This window comes from Anabrus simplex, chromosome 3, assembly GCF_040414725.1.
Source record: "Anabrus simplex isolate iqAnaSimp1 chromosome 3, ASM4041472v1, whole genome shotgun sequence".
In the NCBI taxonomy this organism is placed as follows: Eukaryota; Metazoa; Arthropoda; class Insecta; order Orthoptera; family Tettigoniidae; genus Anabrus; species Anabrus simplex.
This window is the reverse complement of record NC_090267.1, coordinates 171,610,657-171,632,668: the sequence shown is the minus strand read 5'-3', so window position 1 is coordinate 171,632,668 and position 22,012 is coordinate 171,610,657. Positions and strand designations below refer to the sequence as shown.

The window sequence follows — 22,012 nt, the reverse complement described above, 5'->3', positions numbered from 1 at the left end:
CACGTCATATCATCCTTGGTTACGTCGTCATGCACCTTTTGACTGGTTCTATTTGACTCGTACTGTTCAATTAACTCTAATTCAACTTTTGTTTTCGCACAATTGTAAGAACTCCAACATCAATAATTAATCCACGCTTCACACATTGACGTATATTTTAATTGTCTACAATATCTATTTTTGTTTTTTACTTTAACAACCCCCTGATTGTTTTTAACTCCACAGACTGCCATCGTTCAATGTATTTCACCATAAATTCTTGCTGTTGATCTGTACATACTGTTACTAATTAAGTCTAATGTTATCATATTACTTTTTATTACGACATTGTTATTCTTTTAACAATTTTAATCACTTAAGTTCAGGGCCCTGACCTTAGTCTTTGTACTAACGGCTGATGATGTTCGCAATGCCGAACGAAACATGTTCCGTTATTTAAGCCATTTTTTAAGACACCTCATGATTATTTTATAATTCAATGAGTGTATTATATTGTATTGAGTAGGTGGTTGTTAATACAAGAATTTTATAATTTTAACAAATATACGATGCCGGCTAGATTTTTAAAGCAGTGCAGACACCCGTTCGATGCGGTAAAAGGTACCTTTAATTTGCACGCAATTTCTTCGGCTTTCTCCTTCACAACAGTCCCGCTCAAAGGTATGTTTAAACTTTGCTGCTGTTTAAACCACATTAGCAAAGTTTTCCTACTTCATCGTACTTTCCAAATTTAACTTTTTTGAAATTTGCATCGCTATAATGCCATTCAAAGTAGACAGCAGCATCCCCAGCTCCTTCGCTAAAGCAACACGGGAAAGTGTAGCTGACTCCACTTTCCTTATAATCTCCACTTTGTCCTTAATGGTTAGTTCCTTTCGCTTGATCTCTTTCCTCTGAGTTCTGCTCATTTTCACTTAAAACATTCGCACGTTAATATTACAAGTACAACTAACTTCACTGACTCCTATCCACACTAACTATGATGCTACACTATGCTTGGCAATCCGTAGCTTAGGCTAACAAGACGCAAAGGCAAGACGCGTAATACAGTTTGTTAGCATGTGCTTTCTATCTTCCTCACACCCCCGACATCTGCTTCAAGGTTAACGGCAGCAAATGAGAAATCTGGCAACTTATTCTTAGAGATTCTTAGACCCTAGGCCTATATCATCCCTGCATTCCTACTGGCTGTCACGGCAACGGGCGTAGTTTCTGGCTGTTTTGCAAGTACCGCATGGCCAAGCCGGTATTGAATTTATTTTCTCATTTTATTCCTCTTCATGCTATAGGTAATGAAGAAAAGAAACGCAGGTTTGAAGCTGCAGAAATGACTGGATGGGAAAGTATCTGGGGTATTACGTGCGAGTGATAAAGGCGCAGTAGCAACACTAGCACATCTAAACGTAAACAATTTCTTTCCCCGTGAGAATTTTATTTCATGCCTATTCATCCTTGTGCTATGTTCTAATGATGTGATGTAGTGATTACGAGTGACACGAGAATACAATGTTTAGCTTGTATAAGGGTAAAACTAACTTTCAATTTTATGCCAACACGTGCTATCTCAATGCCTCTGTGTGCATGTCAGGCCACCTCCCACTAACACCCAGTTGGTTATCAACATTCATTCAACTTCGTAGACGATTGGAATCTCTTGGACGGCTGTTTGGTGGCATAATATGTATCAGCTAGCAAGTCGGCTGTTTCCTGTATAGAGTTGGGAAGTTTTTGTTTCGTAATAGTTTATTCACCTCACTAATAATGGACACTGAAAACCTTATCAGTTTAGTTCAAAAATGCAATTTCCTCTACGATAAGACTCGCAAGTATTACTGCAACAACAACGTAAGAGACAATGCTTGGAAGGAAATAAGCAAGGCAATAAAAAATCAAAAAGGTTAGAATATTCAATTTCGTAGTAGATTAGGCCTATACTTAATTTACTTTGCAATTATTGTTGACCATATTTCAGAATCATATTATCATGTTGGAGTCCATATACAGTATGGTATGTCAGTACGATAACAGACATCTCTTGGAATGTATGTACCTTTAAGTGTTTATTATACAGTATTTTCCGTGAACAATTTTATAAGTGGCATTCCCTACGTTTGTTATGTATGTGTTCCTAACAAACAGTAATGCATAAGAAGCTGCACTGTTGTGGACAAATACATTTTAGGGTTTTTAATGAAGTTTGAGGCCACCTTGATTAATGACTTCACTCTGTCGCGGCATGGAACTTACTGCATTAAAGTTTTATCAAACTATCCTCTGCATGCTTTATGTTTCCTGCGTAGAACGCCGTTAGATTATATTCCGGAAGATATGAACAGTGGATTGGAAATTTCGACTGATGAGTTCGATTACAAGTTGTCCATTTCATGACCGTATCAATGTTTAATCAAGAAGTAAGTATAAATAACCACCTAATCGATACTTTATTGATGCCTCAGGCAAAATTGAATAAAATTAAAACTTACAGGACATGTTTTGACCACTTAGTGGTCCTCTTCAGCTGTATAAATAAAGAACTGAAAAGAAAAACATTGACAATAAGCACAAATAAAAGTTCTTTGGAGACTCCTTTGATAAAAATGGAGGTCGTCAGAATAGGTCATCTTGCCTTTCGTTCTTGTTTGGAAAAGATGTTTATTCTGCGCTGTCTAGAGGGTCTGTCTTTGAGCGCGACCTGGTGAACTGTCAAACTGTATCACATCGTTACTTCACCAGGTCGCGCTCAAAGACAGACCCTCTAGACAGCGCAGAATAAACATCTTTTCCAAACAAGAACGAAAGGCAAGATGACCTATTCTGACGACCTCCATTTTTATCAAAGGAGTCTCCAAAGAACTTTTATTTGTGCTTATTGTCAATGTTTTTCTTTTCAGTTCTTTATTTATACAGCTGAAGAGGACCACTAAGTGGTCAAAACATGTCCTGTAAGTTTTAATTTTATTCAATTTTGCCTGAGGCATTAATAAAGTATCGATTAGGTGGTTATTTATACTTACTTCTTGATGAGTTCGATACAATTCCACAAGGAGAGAAGTGAGCATCTGGTGTTCGTGTTGTCATAGCGTGACGTCGTATGGCCTTGGCAAGCCCGGAGAGGCTCCGTGACACCAGAGACCCATCGCAAATGCGAACGGTGTAACACAGGGTGCAACTTGTGCAGAGACTTGAGGGTTCTAACCATGAGCTGCATTGAGTGGACATTTTATACAGTAACTCAAGGAGCTCTAAAATCTGAACTGTTTAACCAGGAAATATATTTACAACAGAACACCTGAAACAGGAAAAATATACATATATCTTAATGCAACCGATCAAGAGACCAAGAATATCAGAGTTCTTAGGCGGAAACTTCTTAACAAAGTTTCACTGTACTTCAATTTATTGGGAAGCTTCAGTAGTGACAGTGCCAAACAATCCAGCTTTTGAAGTTAAAAACTTTTTATTTTATAACCACCTATTCAATACAAAGATAATGCACTCAATTATTTATAAAATATTCATGAGGTACATTGGTTAATAGGACATGTTTCGTTCGTCTTTGCGAACATCATCAGCTATAAATAACAAAGCCTAAGGTCAGGACCCTGAGTTTATTTAAATGGTTAAAAATGTCGTTATATTAAAAAAATGGTAAAATTGTAATAAAAGTAGTTGTATAGTATTAAAATTAGACTGCAACATAGTATAACGATTAGCATCAAGAATTTTTCATAAAGTACAATGAATATTGATAATCTGGAAAGTAAAAACAATCATAAGGGTTATTAAACTAGAAAAGATGTAATAGTAGACATCAAAAAGACTTCGATGTTTGAAGCATGGATTAATTGTAGAGTTGTTGGGTATAAACTTGAAGTTTGAAATCCATTAAACCGGTGAAAATATTTGCTAGCGGTAACAGCGTGAATAGGACAAGGCAGGCCACTTGTTATTGCCTCTAGTGAATTGTGTTGGGTTGAGACAGATAATATTGTAGGCACTAAAATATGTCTGTATGTGACGCGCAGATAATGTTGAAAGCATGAACTTTAACATTTTAAAATCTGCTGTGATAGAAAGGGAGTGTCCGCTGACGTTAGCTGCGTGAGGCAAACTTTTTTTTTTTAATAGCAAAAGTGTCATCAACATATCTTAGCCATAATTGGAGGCTGTTGATGTTATTAATTATTTTGTTGTTTTCCAAATCATCCATGAAAATATTGGCTAGAATGCCCGAGATCGGATCTCCCATTGCTAAACCCTTTTGGTGATATATTTTATTATTAAAAGTGAAATAATTGTTATTAAGGACAAATTTTAATAGACTAATGACATTTTCTATTTCACATTTGCTCAAGTTGCTGTGTTTTAAAAGGTTTGTTTCAATAATTTTAACTGTTTTATTTACAGGAATGTTTGAGTACAAATTAGTAATGTCATAGGAAACCATTATGTGGTTGTTCTCAAGGTTGAATTTCGCCAATTTATCACAGAACTCAACAGAATATTTTATACAAGCCGTGTTGTTGAACTTAAAATGTTTATTAAGGAAATTATGCAAAAATTTTGAGACTTTAAAAGAGGGGCTATTCATACAGTTAATAATAGGGCGTATAGGTACATCTTTTTTTATGGATTTTTTGGTAAGGCTTTTGCAGTTGGGAGTTTTGGGTTCATTGTTATAAGTTTTTGATACTCATGTTCTTGTAATAAGAAAGGTAGGTTTTTCAATAGGTTCTTCAAACTTCGTTGGATTTTGGGGGTAGGATCTTTATTGATAATAGAGTAACTGCTATTAGCAAAGAAATTTTCGGTTTTATTAATATAGTCGTCTTTAGGTAATAAAACGACTGTGGAACCTTTATCGGCTTTAGTGACGATGATATTGTTATTGCTAATTTTATTTCTTACGTCCTATATTTGCTTGCTAAGGGTCGGATTTGAGGTGGTTTTCAATTCCTTCGCCAGATAAGGTAGTTTCTTCTTAATCTCGTATCTGATGTCATTGTGTGATTCTACTGGGAGTTTTTCGATGTTGGATTCAATTTCCGCAACTATAGTAATCAAATCGTCTGTTTTTTACGGGTTAGGCCAATTAAATTTCAGTCCTTTATCAAGAAGAGATAGTTCGTTGTCTGAAAAGTTCGTGTTAGATAAATTTACAGTTGTAGGAATATGATTTGAATTAGTGGAGGGGGGGTTAGTTTTACTGTTGACATTATTCGCGCAATTCTTGGTGTTTTGCAGTTGTATCAATTTATTGTTTAAAGTTGTCTGTTTCCTATTCACGATGTCATGTACTTTTTTGTTGACAAAGTTAGAGTATGAATTCCATTCTAATGGGGACATGCTAGAGGATACTTCAACATGCGCCTTGTAAAGCTGTAAGTTTAGGAACGATTTCTTTTTATAATGCTCCTTGATTTTGTTTTTTTAACCAAAATTCATTGACTTTTTTCTGAGTTCACGAAGAATTAAGGTTCAAACAGTTTTTCCTTTGGAGATGTTTAAGAAATTTGGGAATTAGTCCATGCTTTATACATTCTTTTAAGAAATGAATATCCCTAGATATTTTGCTGACCTTGACTTTGAGATTAAGATATCTATTACCTTTATTAGCCTGGTAGGCTGCTAAATTACATGTGATAAATCTCATAATTAGACCGTATTGAAGATAATGTATTAAAGTTAAAAACTTTATTTTATAACCACCTATTCAATACAAAGATAATGCACTCAATTATTTATAAAATATTCATGAGGTACATTGGTTAATAGGACATGTTTCGTTCGTCTTTGCGAACATCATCAGCTATAAATAACAAAGCCTAAGGTCAGGGCCCTGAGTTTATTTAAACGGTTAAAAATGTCGTTATATTAAAAAAAATGGTAAAATTGTAATAAAAGTAGTTGTATAGTATTAAAATTAGACTGCAACATAGTATAACGATTAGCATCAAGAATTTTTCATAAAGTACAATGAATATTGATAATCTGAAAAGTAAAAACAATCATAAGGGTTATTAAACTAGAAAAGATGTAACAGTAGACATCAAAAAGACTTTGATGTTTGAAGTGTGGATTAATTGTAGAGTTGTTGGGTATAAACTTGAAGTTTGAAATCTGAAAAGAAAGAAAAATGGAAGAGTGAAGTATTGTTTAAAACGAGAATAAAAAGAGGATGGCATTAGTAAAAGGGGAAAGCTTACCCATTAAACCGGTGAAAATACTTGCTAGCGGTAACATCGTGAATAGGACAAGGCAGGCCACTTGTTATTGCCTCTAGTGAATTGTGTTGGGTTGGGTTGGGTTTGCCTCACGCAGCTAACGTCAGCGGACACTCCCTTTCTATCACAGCAGATTTAAAAATTTTAAAGTTCATGCTTTCAACATTATCTACATGTCACATACGGACATATTTTAGTGCCTACAATATTATCTGTCTCAACCCAACACAATTCACTAGAGGTAATAACAAGTGGCCTGCCTTGTCCTATTCACGCTGTTACCGCTAGCAAATATTTTCACCGGTTTAATGGATTTCAAACTTCAAGTTTATACCCAACAACTCTACAATTAATCCATGCTTCAAACACTGAAGTCTTTTTGATGTCTACTATTACATCTTTTCTAGTTTAATAACCCTTATGATTATTTTTACTTTCCAGATTATCAATATTCATTGTACTTTATGAAAAATTCTTGATGCTAATCGTTATCCTATGGTTCAGTCTAATTTTAATACTATACAACTACTTTTATTACAATTTTACCATTTTTTTAATATAACGACATTTTTAACCATTTAAATAAACTCAGGGCCCTGACCTTAGGCTTTGTTATTTATAGCTGATGATGTTCGCAAAGACGAACGAAACATGTCCTATTAACCAATGTACCTCATGAATATTTTATAAATAATTGAGTGCATTATCTTTGTATTGAATAGGTGGTTATAAAATAAAAAGTTTTTAACTTTAATACATTATCTTCAATACAGTCTAATTATGAGATTTATTACATGCAATCCAGCTTTTGCCAAACAATTGCTCGCTCAACTTTGCACGCGACTGCAGTGCCAGTACTATCTCTAGTGGATATTTTATTTACTCTATGATCCTACTACCTCCTTTCTCCATCTTATCCAGCAATTCCAGCTGCTACATAACCATCAGAACATCCTTTTACACTTTGTAGATTTACCCATCCTGCAGCAATTTCACAGGCTGACTGTAGGCTATACCAAGTGGGTGGTGGTGATTACTGTTTTAAGAAGTACAAATAGGCAATCAACCTCTATTAACACTAATCAGAGAGAAAAAATGGAAGAGGTCAGACACTTTGAAAAATGAAGGTATTGGCAAAAGAAAGGGAAAGACCACGAAAGGCGTGAAAACAAAAAATTCTGTAGGCCTAAAACCAGAGGAAGTAACCAAAGAAGGTTAAAATTCCTGACCTAGTTGGGAATCAAACCCGGACCGCTTGGGCCAAAGGCCAGCATGATAACCAGTTAGTCATGGAGCTGGACAGTAAGTGGATGATTGGATAAACAATACAACAGAATGAAGGAGATTCTGAAAGTGGGCACAGGTAAACATCTGAAGTCTGAATGGAAAATTTAATATAGTTGATTTTGTACACGAAAAGAAGCTAGAAGATGAGTGAAAAAAAAAGTAGAGATGTACAAAAAAGAGTAGGCAAAATTTACATGTGATAGAATGATAAAACTGACAACCAGCATTATCAGTACATACCTGCCAACTTTTAGAACCCAAAAATAGGAAGATTTTTTAATTCTTGGATTTCATCACGTATATTTCACCAGTCAACGTGAAAATAGGTCAGGATAAAAAGCATACATATCTACAGTTACAACGCGAATTGATCATTAAATTTAAAATCTTAAACTACGAAAACATAAAAAATGGTTACAAGAAAATGTACCTAATCACTCTCATTTATGACACATCGAATAATAATATTTATGTCACACCGACACACACAACAAAATCCATAATACCATATTTTCTCGCGTAATTAACGCACTTTTTTTGACGAAAAATACAGGCGAAAACTGTGGATGCGTAAATTATTCAAGGAATTCCGATCTTTATAAATTATTTATAATTCATTTACATTTAAAAGATACATCAAATATAATATAATAATTGGTTCAACTCATTTGCAATTATCGTCATACAGCGTAAAATTCTGGCGTGAGATTTTTTCTGAAAAGTCAAATAGGGTACATTAGGTAAGTTAGACACGTGGGTTTGAAGTACCGACACTAGAAAATATTCTTCTCATTACGAGCTGAAAATACGACCTGAATGGCATACTGAAAAGAAAAAAAAGAAACAAAACTATCCAACACGAGAAGGACCGGGCATCGAAGGAGGGACCCTGCTACATTACCCCAAACCGTTCGTATCCAATCTTGTACGAGTGATGTGTCCATCCACCCTTTCTGTTGAATACGAACGTGGATCACTCGCGGAAATTTTGCTTTAGGCATTGTTTTTCGTTTTAGAACAATGTAAGGTGTAAGCTTTCTGCCATCAGCAAGCATTGCAGTACATCATTGTTTTGGGCTTCCGATAGCGCGTACGATAACACTATATGTTCCTTTCTTATCGATTGTTTGACTTTGTGGCGTACGGAAACTGATTGGCGTCTGACGTGCGCTTCCTATAAAGGGAGATCAAATATTCCTTCATTTCACGCTTCTTAATCACAAAGCGATGGCAATGGTTGAAATCATTCGTCATTTTTTTGGCATAATGTTGTTCTTCGTCGAAGAGAAAGTTTATTTCTCTTCAGAAAATTAATCAAGCCTCGGCTAACCTTCAAATCTGAGATACTGATTCCATGTGCCGCGGCTATTTCTCATTCTTTAAAACACAGCATTTCGTGAGAAACGGCTTATCCAACATTGCGCAACAAAATCATATATTTAAGCAGATAATCCTCTACTTGCAGAAACTTGCCGCTTTTTGGTCCGCGAAATGCTTTGGGAGACTTGTTGGCCACGTGAAGTGCACTTCTGTTAACGCGGTAGCGCACGTTTCATTTGGACACTGAATACTTGCTGCCCGCTGCTCTATTCCCGTATGTTTCGACGTAAATGATCACCGAGAGTTTGTATGATGCAGTATTACTGGAATACTGTGGACTGAAACAATTTTGAGATCACAGAATGTCCCGTACCCGAAACACTCGTAAAACTAGTGCAGTGGGATTTCCTGACGGCTACAACCAAGACCAACTACAATATATCAGACCTTAATGCAGCTATCGATATTAGCTAAAATGGCGGCCCGATCGGTTTGTTCAAATGTAAACATGAGCATGTGCGAAGCATCTGTTTAGTTTTTTCTGTTGGTTTGGATTGCTTAGAAAACGTTAGTGTAGTCATGTTTTTTTGAAATATGGTTTTAAAACTATTTTGATATATTAGAACGTGTCGATCGTATTGCATGCCTGGATGTAATTCGTATTACAGGAGATGCACTCGCATTCAGATCAAGTGTACTTAATGCATCGTGACGATTTCGTAGTTACAAGTAATTTATTATGGTGCATTAAAACATTCGAGGATAAATTTGTCAATAGAGAGGATGTGTTCCGTGTACTTGATGAGCTGTCTTTTTCCGGATAAGGCCAAAACTCTGTGTTGGTGCCAATCCTAGTACATTTCTCAATTACTATACCTTTTGAGGATTTTAAAAGTGAGGTTATAAAAAGTGATAAAGCTATTTATTCATCTGTCAATGAAGATTATATTCTCCTTGTTAAATTAGAGGACAAAGTATCAATTGATATACTGTCCCTTACAGCACGTATTTACGTTGCCAACGATGTGGGTGTTAAAGTGCTTTAGACGAAAATGGATATGCTACCAGAGAATTTCAAGTTGATTCTCCTATAGATTCTCTGAGGTGAAACAGATATAGCAGTTTGGTGGATCATTAGGCCCTATCAGAATCATTGTTATGAGATAATTGAAATTCGCGACAAGGTTAGGCCTATGTTTCTAAAAAATTTCTTGAACGAGGTAGGCTATTATAGACCAAACCAAACCAAACCCTTGAAGCCCTGCTCAGCCCGAAGGCCCGCAGATTACGAGGTGTCGTGTGGTCAGCACGACGAATCCTCTCGGCCATTATTCTTGGCTTTCTAGACCAGAGCCGCCATCTCACCGTCAGATAGCTCCTCAATTCTAATCACGTAGGCTGAGTGGACCTCGAACCAGCCCTCAGGTCCAGGTAAAAATCCCTGACCTGGCCGGGAATCGAACCCGGGGCCTCCGAGTAAGAGGCATGCACGCTACCCCTACACCACAGGGCCGGCTAGGCTATTATAGGCCTACTTTAAACATATGGTAATAGAAAGGTCATTCAAATAAATGTATTTCTAAAACAAGTATTGATTTATAGGAAGAAGAATTACGGTCTGGAATAATTTACCAAGGTGCTCCCTACTATTTCTACACCAATTCGATAAATTTCCGATTTCTTTGAAATCACTGAGTAGACAATTGATATGTAATCTGCCACTTGGTTGACAGCCCAAAATTCAGATCATAGGTGAGTTATTAATTAATTGACTGAATTGAAACGTACCAAATATTCCTCCAGGACTGTTATTTTAGAATGCAATCCTATATTACCTATTTACTTTACCATACTAGTTCACAGAAAATATGTACCGTATATTTTGAATTATCCACACATTGCTTATCTAAATATAGGCTATTTCTAGATAGTGTTGGTCTATTACCCAAAGTAAAGTTTCTGTTCGTTATTATTGACAGCTTAGCAATTCATTACGATAATTCAAAAGATTATGTTTATGTATCACAGGCGTGTTTAGATGGAACCGATGCGTCGGCCATGTTGTTTTTGTATTAAGGTCTGATATTATTGTAGATGGTCTTGCTACAACACGTTGCCCTGTGTGTGGAATGCCTGTTTCGCGATAGGAAGCCTGCTACTTGAGTAGTTGGCATCTTTATTTCGAAACGCATCCGGAGCTGAGTGATGGATGTTCGAAGTTGTGGGTGCGTCAAATTCGTGGAACATTTCTTTTTCTCCACTTTGGACCCAAAATGATTGGGATGCGTAAATTATGCAAAGGCGTTAATTACGCGAAAAATACGGTAGTTTCTCTTAGACGGTAAAATGAACGGAAATTTATAGGTATCTCTGAACACTTGGAGATAACGTTTGTTATATTTTTTGGCCATAACGAGAAAAGAAAATGCCAGAAACTGTCACCGACAAGAACCCCCTTAAAAACATTCAATTCATTAAAATTATGCACTTAAATACGCGAAACTACCACATGCAAAATAATTCAATATGTCCCATACATTATTAACAAACGACTTTGACAGAGAGGGGAAAAAAACACGTGGCCTACCACTCCGACGAAACTGCGCACAGAAACGCTGTCAACAGCGCGCGAACAGCACAATAAACTCGTTCTTTCGTCCCGATTAACTGAGTCGCTAGCGCGCGCTAGCCTCTTGCTTGCAGGACGATTGCCGCCCCGAATCCCCAGCTGCATAAAGCGCACACGCTGTTGTGGTGCGCGGGAAACACGATACACGAAGGCGACGGACGAAACACTCACGAAATAAAGCAACAAATAAATACGCTTGAAAATAAGGTTTCGTAAATTACACAAGTACGTAAGAATTTATCCTTTATCGAAGGGGAAGAGTATTGGCGGTACTAGAGGTTATATTAGTCAAAAATCGGAAGAAGTAAAAATAAATCGGAAAATCGGAAGACGAGTTAAAAACCGGAAAGTTTCCGGGTAAATCGGAAGGGTTGGCAGGTATGTCAGTACGAAGGAAGACTGGCCACAAGTATAGGTCCCATACACAGAAAATTTCACCAGAAACAAAGTGGTAATAATGGAGTAGGTTTTGATTGGCTGTTTTGGATGTAGACAAAGAAAATGTGGAGACAATGTAGTAATGTTTGTGACAGAAATGACCCGGTAATTGGAAGTACATGGTTCAGAAAGGACTCTGAACGATGTAATGATTCAGGAGATTGAAGAACAAAGACTGTGACTGACTTTTTCCTAAGTAAAGGAAAGAATTTCTGAATGTGTCACTGTTTACAGGAGAAGCCTTCAATGGTTAACTGTAGCCAAATTTCAGAGTAAAAGATTTATCAAGGATCACAGACAGAGAAATGAGAACTTAAGTGTAGAAAATGAAAACAGCAATGGTCAGGAAGAATTTTTAAGCAGACTCTAAAAAAAAAAGGAGTGAAAGAAGAAGGGTGTACATTCAAGAATTCATGTGCTCTAAAAACAGGTGTATGGACTAATGACATCAGGAAGGAGGAAAAAAAAAAAAAACTCAGCGGAATGAGAAAGTTAAAAATGCAGTAAAACAAAAGAAGAAAGCAGGAAAGAGAAAAAAGAAAAGGAACAGGATTGAATTACAAGGAGGTAAAGCAGAATAATGGATAATGGATAATGAGTGAAGGGAATCATAAATGTAAGGAGAATTTACCCCAAATTTAGGAAAAAGATGCGAGAGGAAAGAACAAAAAGTGCCAGAGGAATATGGAAGAGATGAGGAGACTAGAAGGCCATTAACTCATTGGGCCCAAGCCACAGAACCGTTCCGTGCTTCGTCTCGGTGGACAAAGCGCCGGACCACGGAACTATTCCGTTGTCTCATTTTACTACGTAATTCAACTTCTCCTCAAGAGATGGCAGAGTTGCATTTGTGATTTGTGTAGGGACTCTTTCTTTGCAATGTTATATGCTCTTTGCTAATATATATCGATAGTGTGCTTGGTAATATTAGTTTGAAGTGGGCTATCTCTAGCTTTGAGATTCGCTTGTAAACAAGATGGCTGCCAGTATAGAACTGATACTTGCCGATATATAACACCGTTTAGGACGTAATGATGATTAGGAATGAATTTTTTCAGTGAAATTAGTAGCAATATTAGTACTAGTGTGAGCAACGCTCCTGCTGAACAAATAGATGGGGATATCGAAGAGGAAGTGCAAAGAGAAGACTGTGTTACAGCTCAGCAGGCGGACTGAGTACGGTCCCGTGATGCTAATAAAATAAAATGTTTTACAGTATTCCTTGTTCCGCAGTTTGTGGTATGAAAGCCTTTTGTTTTCATGTATATTTAAATACATACATACATACCATACATACGGCCATACCATGTTGAATACACCGGTTCTCGTCCGATCACCGCAGTTAAGCAACATTGGGCGTGGTCAGTACTTGGATGGGTGACCGCTTGGGAACACCACGTGCCGTTGGCTCAATTCCTTTTAATGGTTCATGTTTGTGGGTTACTGTAGTCACGTCCTAGTTAGTGAACCATGGGCAACGGCTGAGTGGCCTAGTAAGTGGTCCTGAGAGTCGGGATACCAGTTGCTATGGAATGGGAGTAGGCATCTCGGACATATTCTGAGTCGTGGCCCTCCTTGTGCTCAGGCGGCTAGGACTATACAATTCACCGGTGGTCCATAACCCGTTAGAGGAGAGATCCTCACTTGGACTATGTGCAAGTAGGGCAGCATCCTGCTTCATGAATTTACCGAGCTCAGAACACTTTAAGCAAGCCTCGGACCTATGGGAGTAATGGAGTCCCACTCCCATTTGACAGGCGAGGGACTCCTTGGAAACAACTTGGTGAATGAAATGGAATTCGATGGGGAGCTATCAATATTAATGGGGCTTATGGAAGAAAGAAGGTAGAACTGGCCGCGTCAGCAAAGAGGATGCATCTGGATGTGCTAGGAGTAAGTGATATTCGGGTAAGGGGAGATAATGAGGAAGAGATAGGAGATTATAAGGTGTACTTGAAGGGTGTTAGAAAGGGAAGGGCAGAGTCTGGGGTAGGGCTCTTTATCAGGAATACCATTGCACGCAACATAGTTTCTGTTAGGCACGTAAATGAGCGAATGATGTGGGTAGATTTGTCAGTGGGAGGAATTAAGACAAGAATTGTGTCCGTGTATTCACCATGTGAGGGTGCAGATGAGGATGAAGTTGACAAGTTTTATGAAGCATTGAGTGACATCGTGGTCAGGGTCAACAGCAAGGATAGAATAGTGCTAATGGGTGATTTCAATGCGAGAGGTGGGAATAGAACTGAAGGATACGAAAGGGTGATTGGTAAATGTGGGGAAGATATGGAAGCTAATGGGAATGGGAAGCGTTTGCTGGACTTCTGTGTTAGTATGGGTTTAGCTGTTACGAATACATTCTTCAAGCATAAGGCTATTCACCGCTACACATGGGAGGCTAGGGGTACCAGATCCATAATAGACTATATCTTAACAGACTTTGAATTCAGGAAATCTGTTAGGAATGTAAGAGTTTTTCGGGGATTTTTCGATGATACAGACCACTATCTGATCTGTAGTGAACTAAGTATCTCTAGGCCTAGGGTAGAGAAAGTGAAATCTGTCTGCAAACGAATAAGGGTAGAAAATCTCCAGGACGAGGAAATTAGACAGAAGTACATGGATATGATTAGTGAGAAGTTCCGAACAGTAGACAGTAAGCAGGTTCAGGATATAGAAAGTGAATGGGTGGCATACAGGGATGCTGTAGTAGAAACAGCAAGGGAATGCCTAGGAACAACTGTGTGTAAAGATGGGAAAAGGTGAACATCTTGGTGGAATGACGAAGTGAGAGCAGCCTGTAAACGTAAAAAGAAGGCTTATCAGAAATGGCTCCAAACAAGGGCCGAGGCAGACAGGGATTGGTACGCAGATGAAAGAAACAGAGCGAAACAAATAGTTGTTGAATCCAAAAAGAAGTCATGGGAAGATTTTGGTAATAACCTGGAAAGGCTAGGTCAAGCAGCAGGGAAACCTTTCTGGACAGTAATAAAGAATCTTAGGAAGGGAGGGAAAAAGAAAATGAACAGTGTTTTGAGTAAATCAGGTGAACTCATAATAGACCCCAGGGAATCAATGGAGAGGTGGAGGGAATATTTTGAACATCTTCTCAATGTAAAAGGAAATCATCCTGGTGGTGTTGCAAACAGCTAAGCTCATGGGGAGGAGGAAAATGATGTTGGTGAAATTATGCTTGAGGAAGTGGAAAGGATAGTAAATAAACTCCATTGTCATAAGGCAGCAGGAATAGATGAAATTAGACCTGAAATGGTGAAGTATAGTGGGAAGGCAGGGATGAAATGGCTTCATAGAGTAGTAAAATTAGCGTGGAGTGTTGGTAAGGTACCTTCAGATTGGACAAAAGCAGTAATTGCACGTATCTACAAGCAAGGAAACAGGAAGGATAGCAACAACTATCGAGGTATCTCATTGATTAGTATACCAGGCAAAGTATTCACTGGCATCCTGGAAGGGAGGGTGCGATCAGTCGTTGAGAGGAAGTTGGATGAAAACCAGTGTGGTTTCAGACCACCAAGAGGCTGTTAGGATCAGATTTTCAGTATGCGCCAGATAATTGAAAAATGCTACGAGAGGAATAGGCAGTTGTGTTTATGTTTCGTAGATCTAGAGAAAGCATATGACAGGGTACCGAGGGAAAAGATGTTCGCCATACTGGGGGACTATGGAATTAAAGGTAGATTATTAAAATCAATCAAAGGCATTTATGTTGACAATTGGACTTCAGTGAGAATTGATGGTAGAATGAGTTCTTGGTTCAGGGTACTTACAGGAGTTAGACAAGGCTGTAATCTTTCACCTTTGCTGTTCATAGTTTACATGGATCATCTGCTGAAAGGTATAAAATGGCAGGGAGGGATTCAGTTAGGTGGAAATGTAGTAAGCAGTTTGGCCTATGCTGACGACTTGGTCTTAATCGCAGACTGTACCGAAAGCCTGCAGTCTAATATCTTGGAACTTGAAAATAGGTCAATGAGTATGGTATGAAAATTAGCCTCTCGAAGACTAAATTGATGTCAGTAGGTAAGAAATTCAACAGAATTGAATGTCAGATTGGTGATACAAAGCTAGAACAGGTCGATAATTTCAAGTATTTAGGTTGTGTGTTCTCCCAGGATGGTAATATAGTAAGTGAGATTGAATCAAGGTGTAGTAAAGCTAATGCAGTGAGCTCGCAGTTGCGATCAGCAGTATTCTGTAAGAAGGAAGTCAGCTCCCAGACGAAACTATCTTTACATCGGTCTGTTTTCAGACCAACTTTGCTTTACGGGAGCGAAAGCTGGGTGGACTCAGGATATCTTATTCCTAAGTTAGAAGTAACAGACATGAAAGTAGCAAGAATGATTGCTGGTACAAACAGGTGGGAACAATGGCAGGAGGGTACTCGGAATGAGGAGATAAAGGCTAATTTAGGAATGAACTCGATGGATGAAGCTGTACGCATAAACCGGCTTCGGTTGTGGGGTCATGTGAGACGAATGGAGGAGGATAGGTTACCTAGGAGAGTAATGGACTCTGTTATGGAGGGTAAGAGAAGTAGAGGGAGACCAAGACGACGATGGTTACACTCGGTTTCTAACGATTTAAAGATAAGAGGTATAGAACTAAATGAGGCCACAACACTAGTTGCAAATCGAGGATTGTGGCGACGTTTAGTAAATTCTCAGAGGCTTGTAGACTGAACGCTGAAAGGCATAACAGTCTATAATGATAATGTATGTATGTATGTATATTTAAATCTTTAATGGTCTTGTAAGTAAGAAATTTCTCATGATATGAAGCGACACTATATTTCCTCCAAAATAATCACAGCGCCAATGCAGTTTCAATCTAACAAATATGCAGGGCTCAATGGGTTAAAAAAAAAAAAAGCTGAAAGGACATGGAACAACTACAAAGAGGTCATTTTAATCCTCCATACTGCCAATTATGAGAGCAAATATTGAAATTTGAAACATAAATTAGGGAAGACAACAGAAGCACAACTGAAAGAATAGTAACAAGGTTTCTGAAGTGGCAGTATGCAGTAGATTTGATATTTGTGATGAGAAAATTGGTGGAAATAAACTGAATGTTTTATGAGAATGTGGTGGTGGTGGTGGTGATGACATTTAATGGCATTAAGGAGGTATCTGATGGAGTATCCACACAAAAAATATGGAGAGTGCTGAGAAGTAAAGGAGTTGTATAAGAAATAGTAAAAAATGACCAGGGTACCATGCAAAAACAGTAAGAGCAAAGTGGTGGCTGGTTGGGTCATCAGTCCATGGACTGGTTTAATGCAGCTCTCCAAGCCACCCTACCCTGTTCTAACCTTTTCATTTCTGCATAATGATTACATCTATTCTAATCTGTTTATCATATATTTCTGCCTTGGCCTAACCCCACTGTTCTGACCGCCTAAACAGGTCCTGGGAGTCTTAAGATGTGTTCTAACATTTATCCCTTCTTCTGGCCAAATTTCACCACAGTTCTCCTTTTACCAATTCAATTCAGTATACCTTCATTCATAATTCGATCTACCCATCTCTCCTGTAGCGTTCATCTGCAATACCCACATTTCAAAAGCTTCTACTCTCATTCTGAGCTAGTTACTGTCCATATTGTCCCAAACAATACCACGCTACAGACCAAAGTCTTTGAAAATATCTTTCTAATTCCAATAGCAATGTTTGAAGTGAGCAAATTTATTTTCTTTAGAAAAGACCTTCCTTCTGCCATTGTCAGTTATGAGTAAAGGTAATTAATGTACAGAGATTTTACCACAAATTTAGAAATAGGATGCAAGAGAAAATAGAAAGCAATGTAAAGAAATGAACACAAAGATGCACTAGTTTGAAGTGATGATTAGGAAGTGTGGTTGTCAATGCTTTTACTTACTATAATGAGTGAGATAAGGAACGGAAAACATGGAAATGAGCTGGAGCCAGAGAAAGATAGATTTTAGTTGTTTGTAGGCAGTATTGTGATATACACAGAAAAATAAGATAAATTCAGCTAGATATTTGGAGAGATATAATACAAGAAGCAGAACAAAAATAAGCAAGAAAAGAGTAAATCAAAAGAGGTAACAAGAGGAGAGAGAGGCATAATAATACTAGATAACAAACTGCTGCAAGTAGTAGATATGTTTCAGTGCTTGGGATGTGAAGTTTCAGACAATGGCACTACAATACAAGCAATGAGGTACAATTCGCAGGAAGATTCTACCACAACATAAATGCTGAATGTGGAATAAGGAGGTAAAAGCACAATGCAAAGAAGTGTTCTTTAACTTAGCCCTTTTCTGATACATGGAGCAAAAACATGTACTACAATGTCTACAAAGGTAAGTGGGTGGATCCAGGGAGTAGAAATGTCTGAAAAGAATATAAAGAAACACAAGGAAGGATCTAGTAAGAATGCAGAGATACAAGAAAAGCTTAAAATAGATAAACTAAGAAGCTACACACGACAAAATAGGGACCAGCACGCTGAACTGGCTATGTTACATGAAAGGATGAAAACAATCTGTAATGGAAAATGATAAGAAGAAAACCATCGGGTAAACCCATGACATGATACTCACCTTTCATGGCAGCTCTTCCAAGTCGACTCACAGTAAACTGGGTGTTATTAGAAAGTGTTACTGATTTCCTGCCATTTCTTTCAATGACTGGAGAGCTTAGAGGGTTTGCCTTTGGAGTTATTGGTGAATGAACATCTGTAGTACTTGCAGACATATTCACAGATATGTCAGTCTGGTCATTTATGACAGTACTATCAGGGCTGGGTTGCTTATTATTTGTAACAATTTGAAGAGCTTTCATTTTGAACAAGTTGACGATAGCTTGGTCAGTCAGCTGCTTGACAGACACATTAAGTCTGTTAGCTTGAACTGCCAACAGAGTCCGTTGTACCATATCACGTAAAGCCAATCTATTAGTGGCCATACCCAGACCGATGGCACTTAATACAAGAGCTTGTATACCCTGTCCATTAGAGAGGTGCATGCCACTTGTCGCATCATCCATCTTTGACCGCAAAAGATGGCCCACCTGAAATAGATAGGTAAGCAAATTAGATTTCCAAATACATACTATAATCTGCATCATAAGAGAAGAATTCTGGACTTAAAAGTCTAATCAGAATTGTTGTAACGATATCGCACTCACTCAATGTGTTGCGATCTGTGGAAAATTTCACTGCATTAAGTACCACTTAAACCAGTCCAACAATATTCTTTTTCCTTCCTAAAAATGACCACAATGAAAACAGTTTCCCATTTGAGATGGACTATAGATTACATTTTACAGAGTATGCAAAGGAATCTATTGTTTAAGAGTGGTAAGTAAGTTGCCTGATTAGTGGTATTTCTCAAGAATATTTCCTGAAAGTTATGTAATGTATTTTACATACTTGTGCGTTGTATTTTTAAATATAAATATATAAAAAATAACCAACAGCCAGAACATTGTGTCCTGTAGTAGGAATGAAAAGACAGTGACAGCATGTGAATGAGGGAGCACAATGCTACAAAGAAAGTTTCTGAGAGCTAAGAATTATGCAGTCCACAGACAGCCTAAATGACCCTGAAAAAAAAAAAAAAAAAAAGGATACAATCTTTTGAAAGTAGCTAGAGAGATTTGTGATATCAATATAGAATTTTATGAGGAGTAAGGATGATGATCAAGCCAATATATTCTCCCATGAACTATACTGTACTAATTGTCAATAAAAGCCATAGCATGCTAGAGCAACTGAATTTGAGATACCTGGCTAGTAGTGCGCATCACCCCCTTTTGCCTTGACGATGGTGGTGATGCGGCATGGCATGGACTCCACAAGACACCGGAAGTGTTCTTTTTTTTTTTTTTTTTTTTGCTAGTAGCTTTACATCACACCGACACACATAGGTCTTATGGCAACGATGGAATAGATAGTGCCTAGGAGTTGGAAGGAAACGGCCGTGGCCTTAAGGTACAGCCCAAGCATTTGCCTGGTGTGAAAATGGGAAACCACAAAAACCATCTTCAGGGCTGCTGACAGTGGGATTCGAACCCACTATCTTCTGGATGCCGGAAGTGTTGGGGAGCCATGTTGATCCATGATCACTGCACAGCCTCCCATAATCCACGAAGACTGGTTAGAGCAGGGTCCAGGACATGCATATCCATCTTGACAGCATCCCAGTAGTGCTCTATGGGATTGAGATTAAGACTCCTCAGGGGCCAGGCAAGCTCCTTCACATCCGTGGAGTTCTCATCAAGCAGTTGCCCAAAATTCGGGAGCAATGGGCTTGTACATTCTCTTGCTGTAGGTACAGGTTGCCTGCAGGGTGCTGGAGGTGAACACACGGGTGAATATGATCTGCCAGCAGGTTGCTGTAATGTTCACCAGTGAGGGACGTTGTCAGACATGCCAGGGGCCCCATTTCATCCCACGTGAATAGTGCCCATACAAGGATACCATCATCACCACCGGCCTAAACTGTACCCTCCTGGCAAAAGGGATCCATTGCCTCATTTGGTTGATGATGCACTCGTACCTGGCCATAGGCGTGTACCAACAGGTACCTCAAGTCACTTGTCCAGGCAAACTTTTTCCCATGCTTCGAACATCCAATGGAGGTGTTTCCTTGACCATGTCATTGATATTAAGCAGAGGTACCCTCATTGGAAACTTGCTTCTATACCCTATGATAAGGAGATGGTTCTGGATGATACAGATGCTCAAAAGTCGTCGTCGTTGTCCAGCAATGAACCGACGACTGATGCGTAGTGCATCATGACAGCTGGACTTCATAGCCAGAGAACACAGGTGATACAAGTGGACCACATAACACTAGAAATCAGACGGTTCAACTTCAATAACAGCTTACGTATATCAGCCTACCTATGTCTGAACATAATAACTAAGCCAACAGTCTACAGATATTAGTTGAAGTACACCAGGGGACAATAAGACATTGATGTAAAAAGGCCTCCAGCTCAAGACTGTTTTTAATTTTCATCATGCTTTTTAAGAAAAAACTTTGTAACTAACACTCCATTTTCTGTGTCTGATGTTTTAAATGTATTATATACAGTATATCTTACTGAGGATCACCCTATGCCGAGTCAAAACATGTCTATGTAAAGTTTTGTCTTAATTGGATGTAAAATATAATAGTATTGACTAGGAGGATATCAATGTAATTTTCTAAGAAATTTAGTCAAATCGGTCTCTTCTCACCAATTGGATTCAGTATCTCTTTATTTGTGATTCGATCTATCCATCTCACCTTCAGCATTCTTCAGTAACACCAAATTTCAAAAGCTCCTATTCTCTTTCTTTCTGGACTAGTTATCATCCATGTTTCACTTCTATACAATGCCACACTCCAGACAAAAGTCTTCAGAAACATCTTTCTAATTCTTATACAAAGTTTGAAGTGAGCAAACTTTTTATTTTTTTCAGAAAGGACTTCCTTGCTTGTGCTAGTTGGCATTTTATGTCCTCCTTACTTCTGCCATCGTTAGTTATTTTTACTGTCCAAGTAACAATATTCACCTACTTTTTTAAGACTTCATTTCCTAATCTAATATTACCTGCATCACCTGACTTTGTTCGACTGCACTCCAGCGCTCCATTACTTTTGTTTTGGATTAATTAATTTTCATCTTGTACTCCTTACACATGACTCCATCCATACAATTCAGCAATTTTTCCAAATCATCTCCTGTGTCAGATAAAATAACAATATCATCAGCAAATCTCAGGATTTTGACTTCCTCTGCTTGGATTGTGATTCCCTTTCCAAATTTCTCTTTGATTTCCTTTATTGACTGTTCTATATAAATACTGAAAAGGGAGGGGGGACAAACTGCAGTCTTGCTTCACTCCTATCTTGTTAGATACATTTCGGAGATAGTTTTTCCATGGCATTTGAAAGGTTTAAACTGTGAATCAAGGTGACTGCATGTATTAATGGGTCTTAATACTTTGTGTTTTACTCTTTTCTACACTTATTCGATCTTCCCATTCACCACATTCAACTGTCGTCCTCTCTCCAAATCACAATATCATCTGCAAATAACATCATGTTCATTTCTCTTCCTCCATATGCTGCTTTTGC

The 22,012-nt window shown here is 38.1% G+C and overlaps 1 protein-coding gene and 1 non-coding gene across 2 annotated transcripts in view; one reads left to right on the top strand and one right to left on the bottom strand.

Moving 5' to 3' along the window:
* Positions 1 to 22,012, bottom strand: part of mus301 (mutagen-sensitive 301) — a 239,331-nt gene that overhangs the window by 74,690 nt on the left and 142,629 nt on the right. The window contains exon 10 of the mRNA XM_068226820.1: positions 18,485 to 18,953. Coding sequence (XP_068082921.1) covers positions 18,485 to 18,953 — 469 coding nt within the window. The remainder of the gene's footprint in view (positions 1 to 18,484; positions 18,954 to 22,012) is intronic.
* Positions 13,190 to 13,308, top strand: LOC136867504 (5S ribosomal RNA). Its single transcript, XR_010859703.1, has one exon. It is a non-coding gene; the product is annotated as a 5S ribosomal RNA (ribosomal RNA).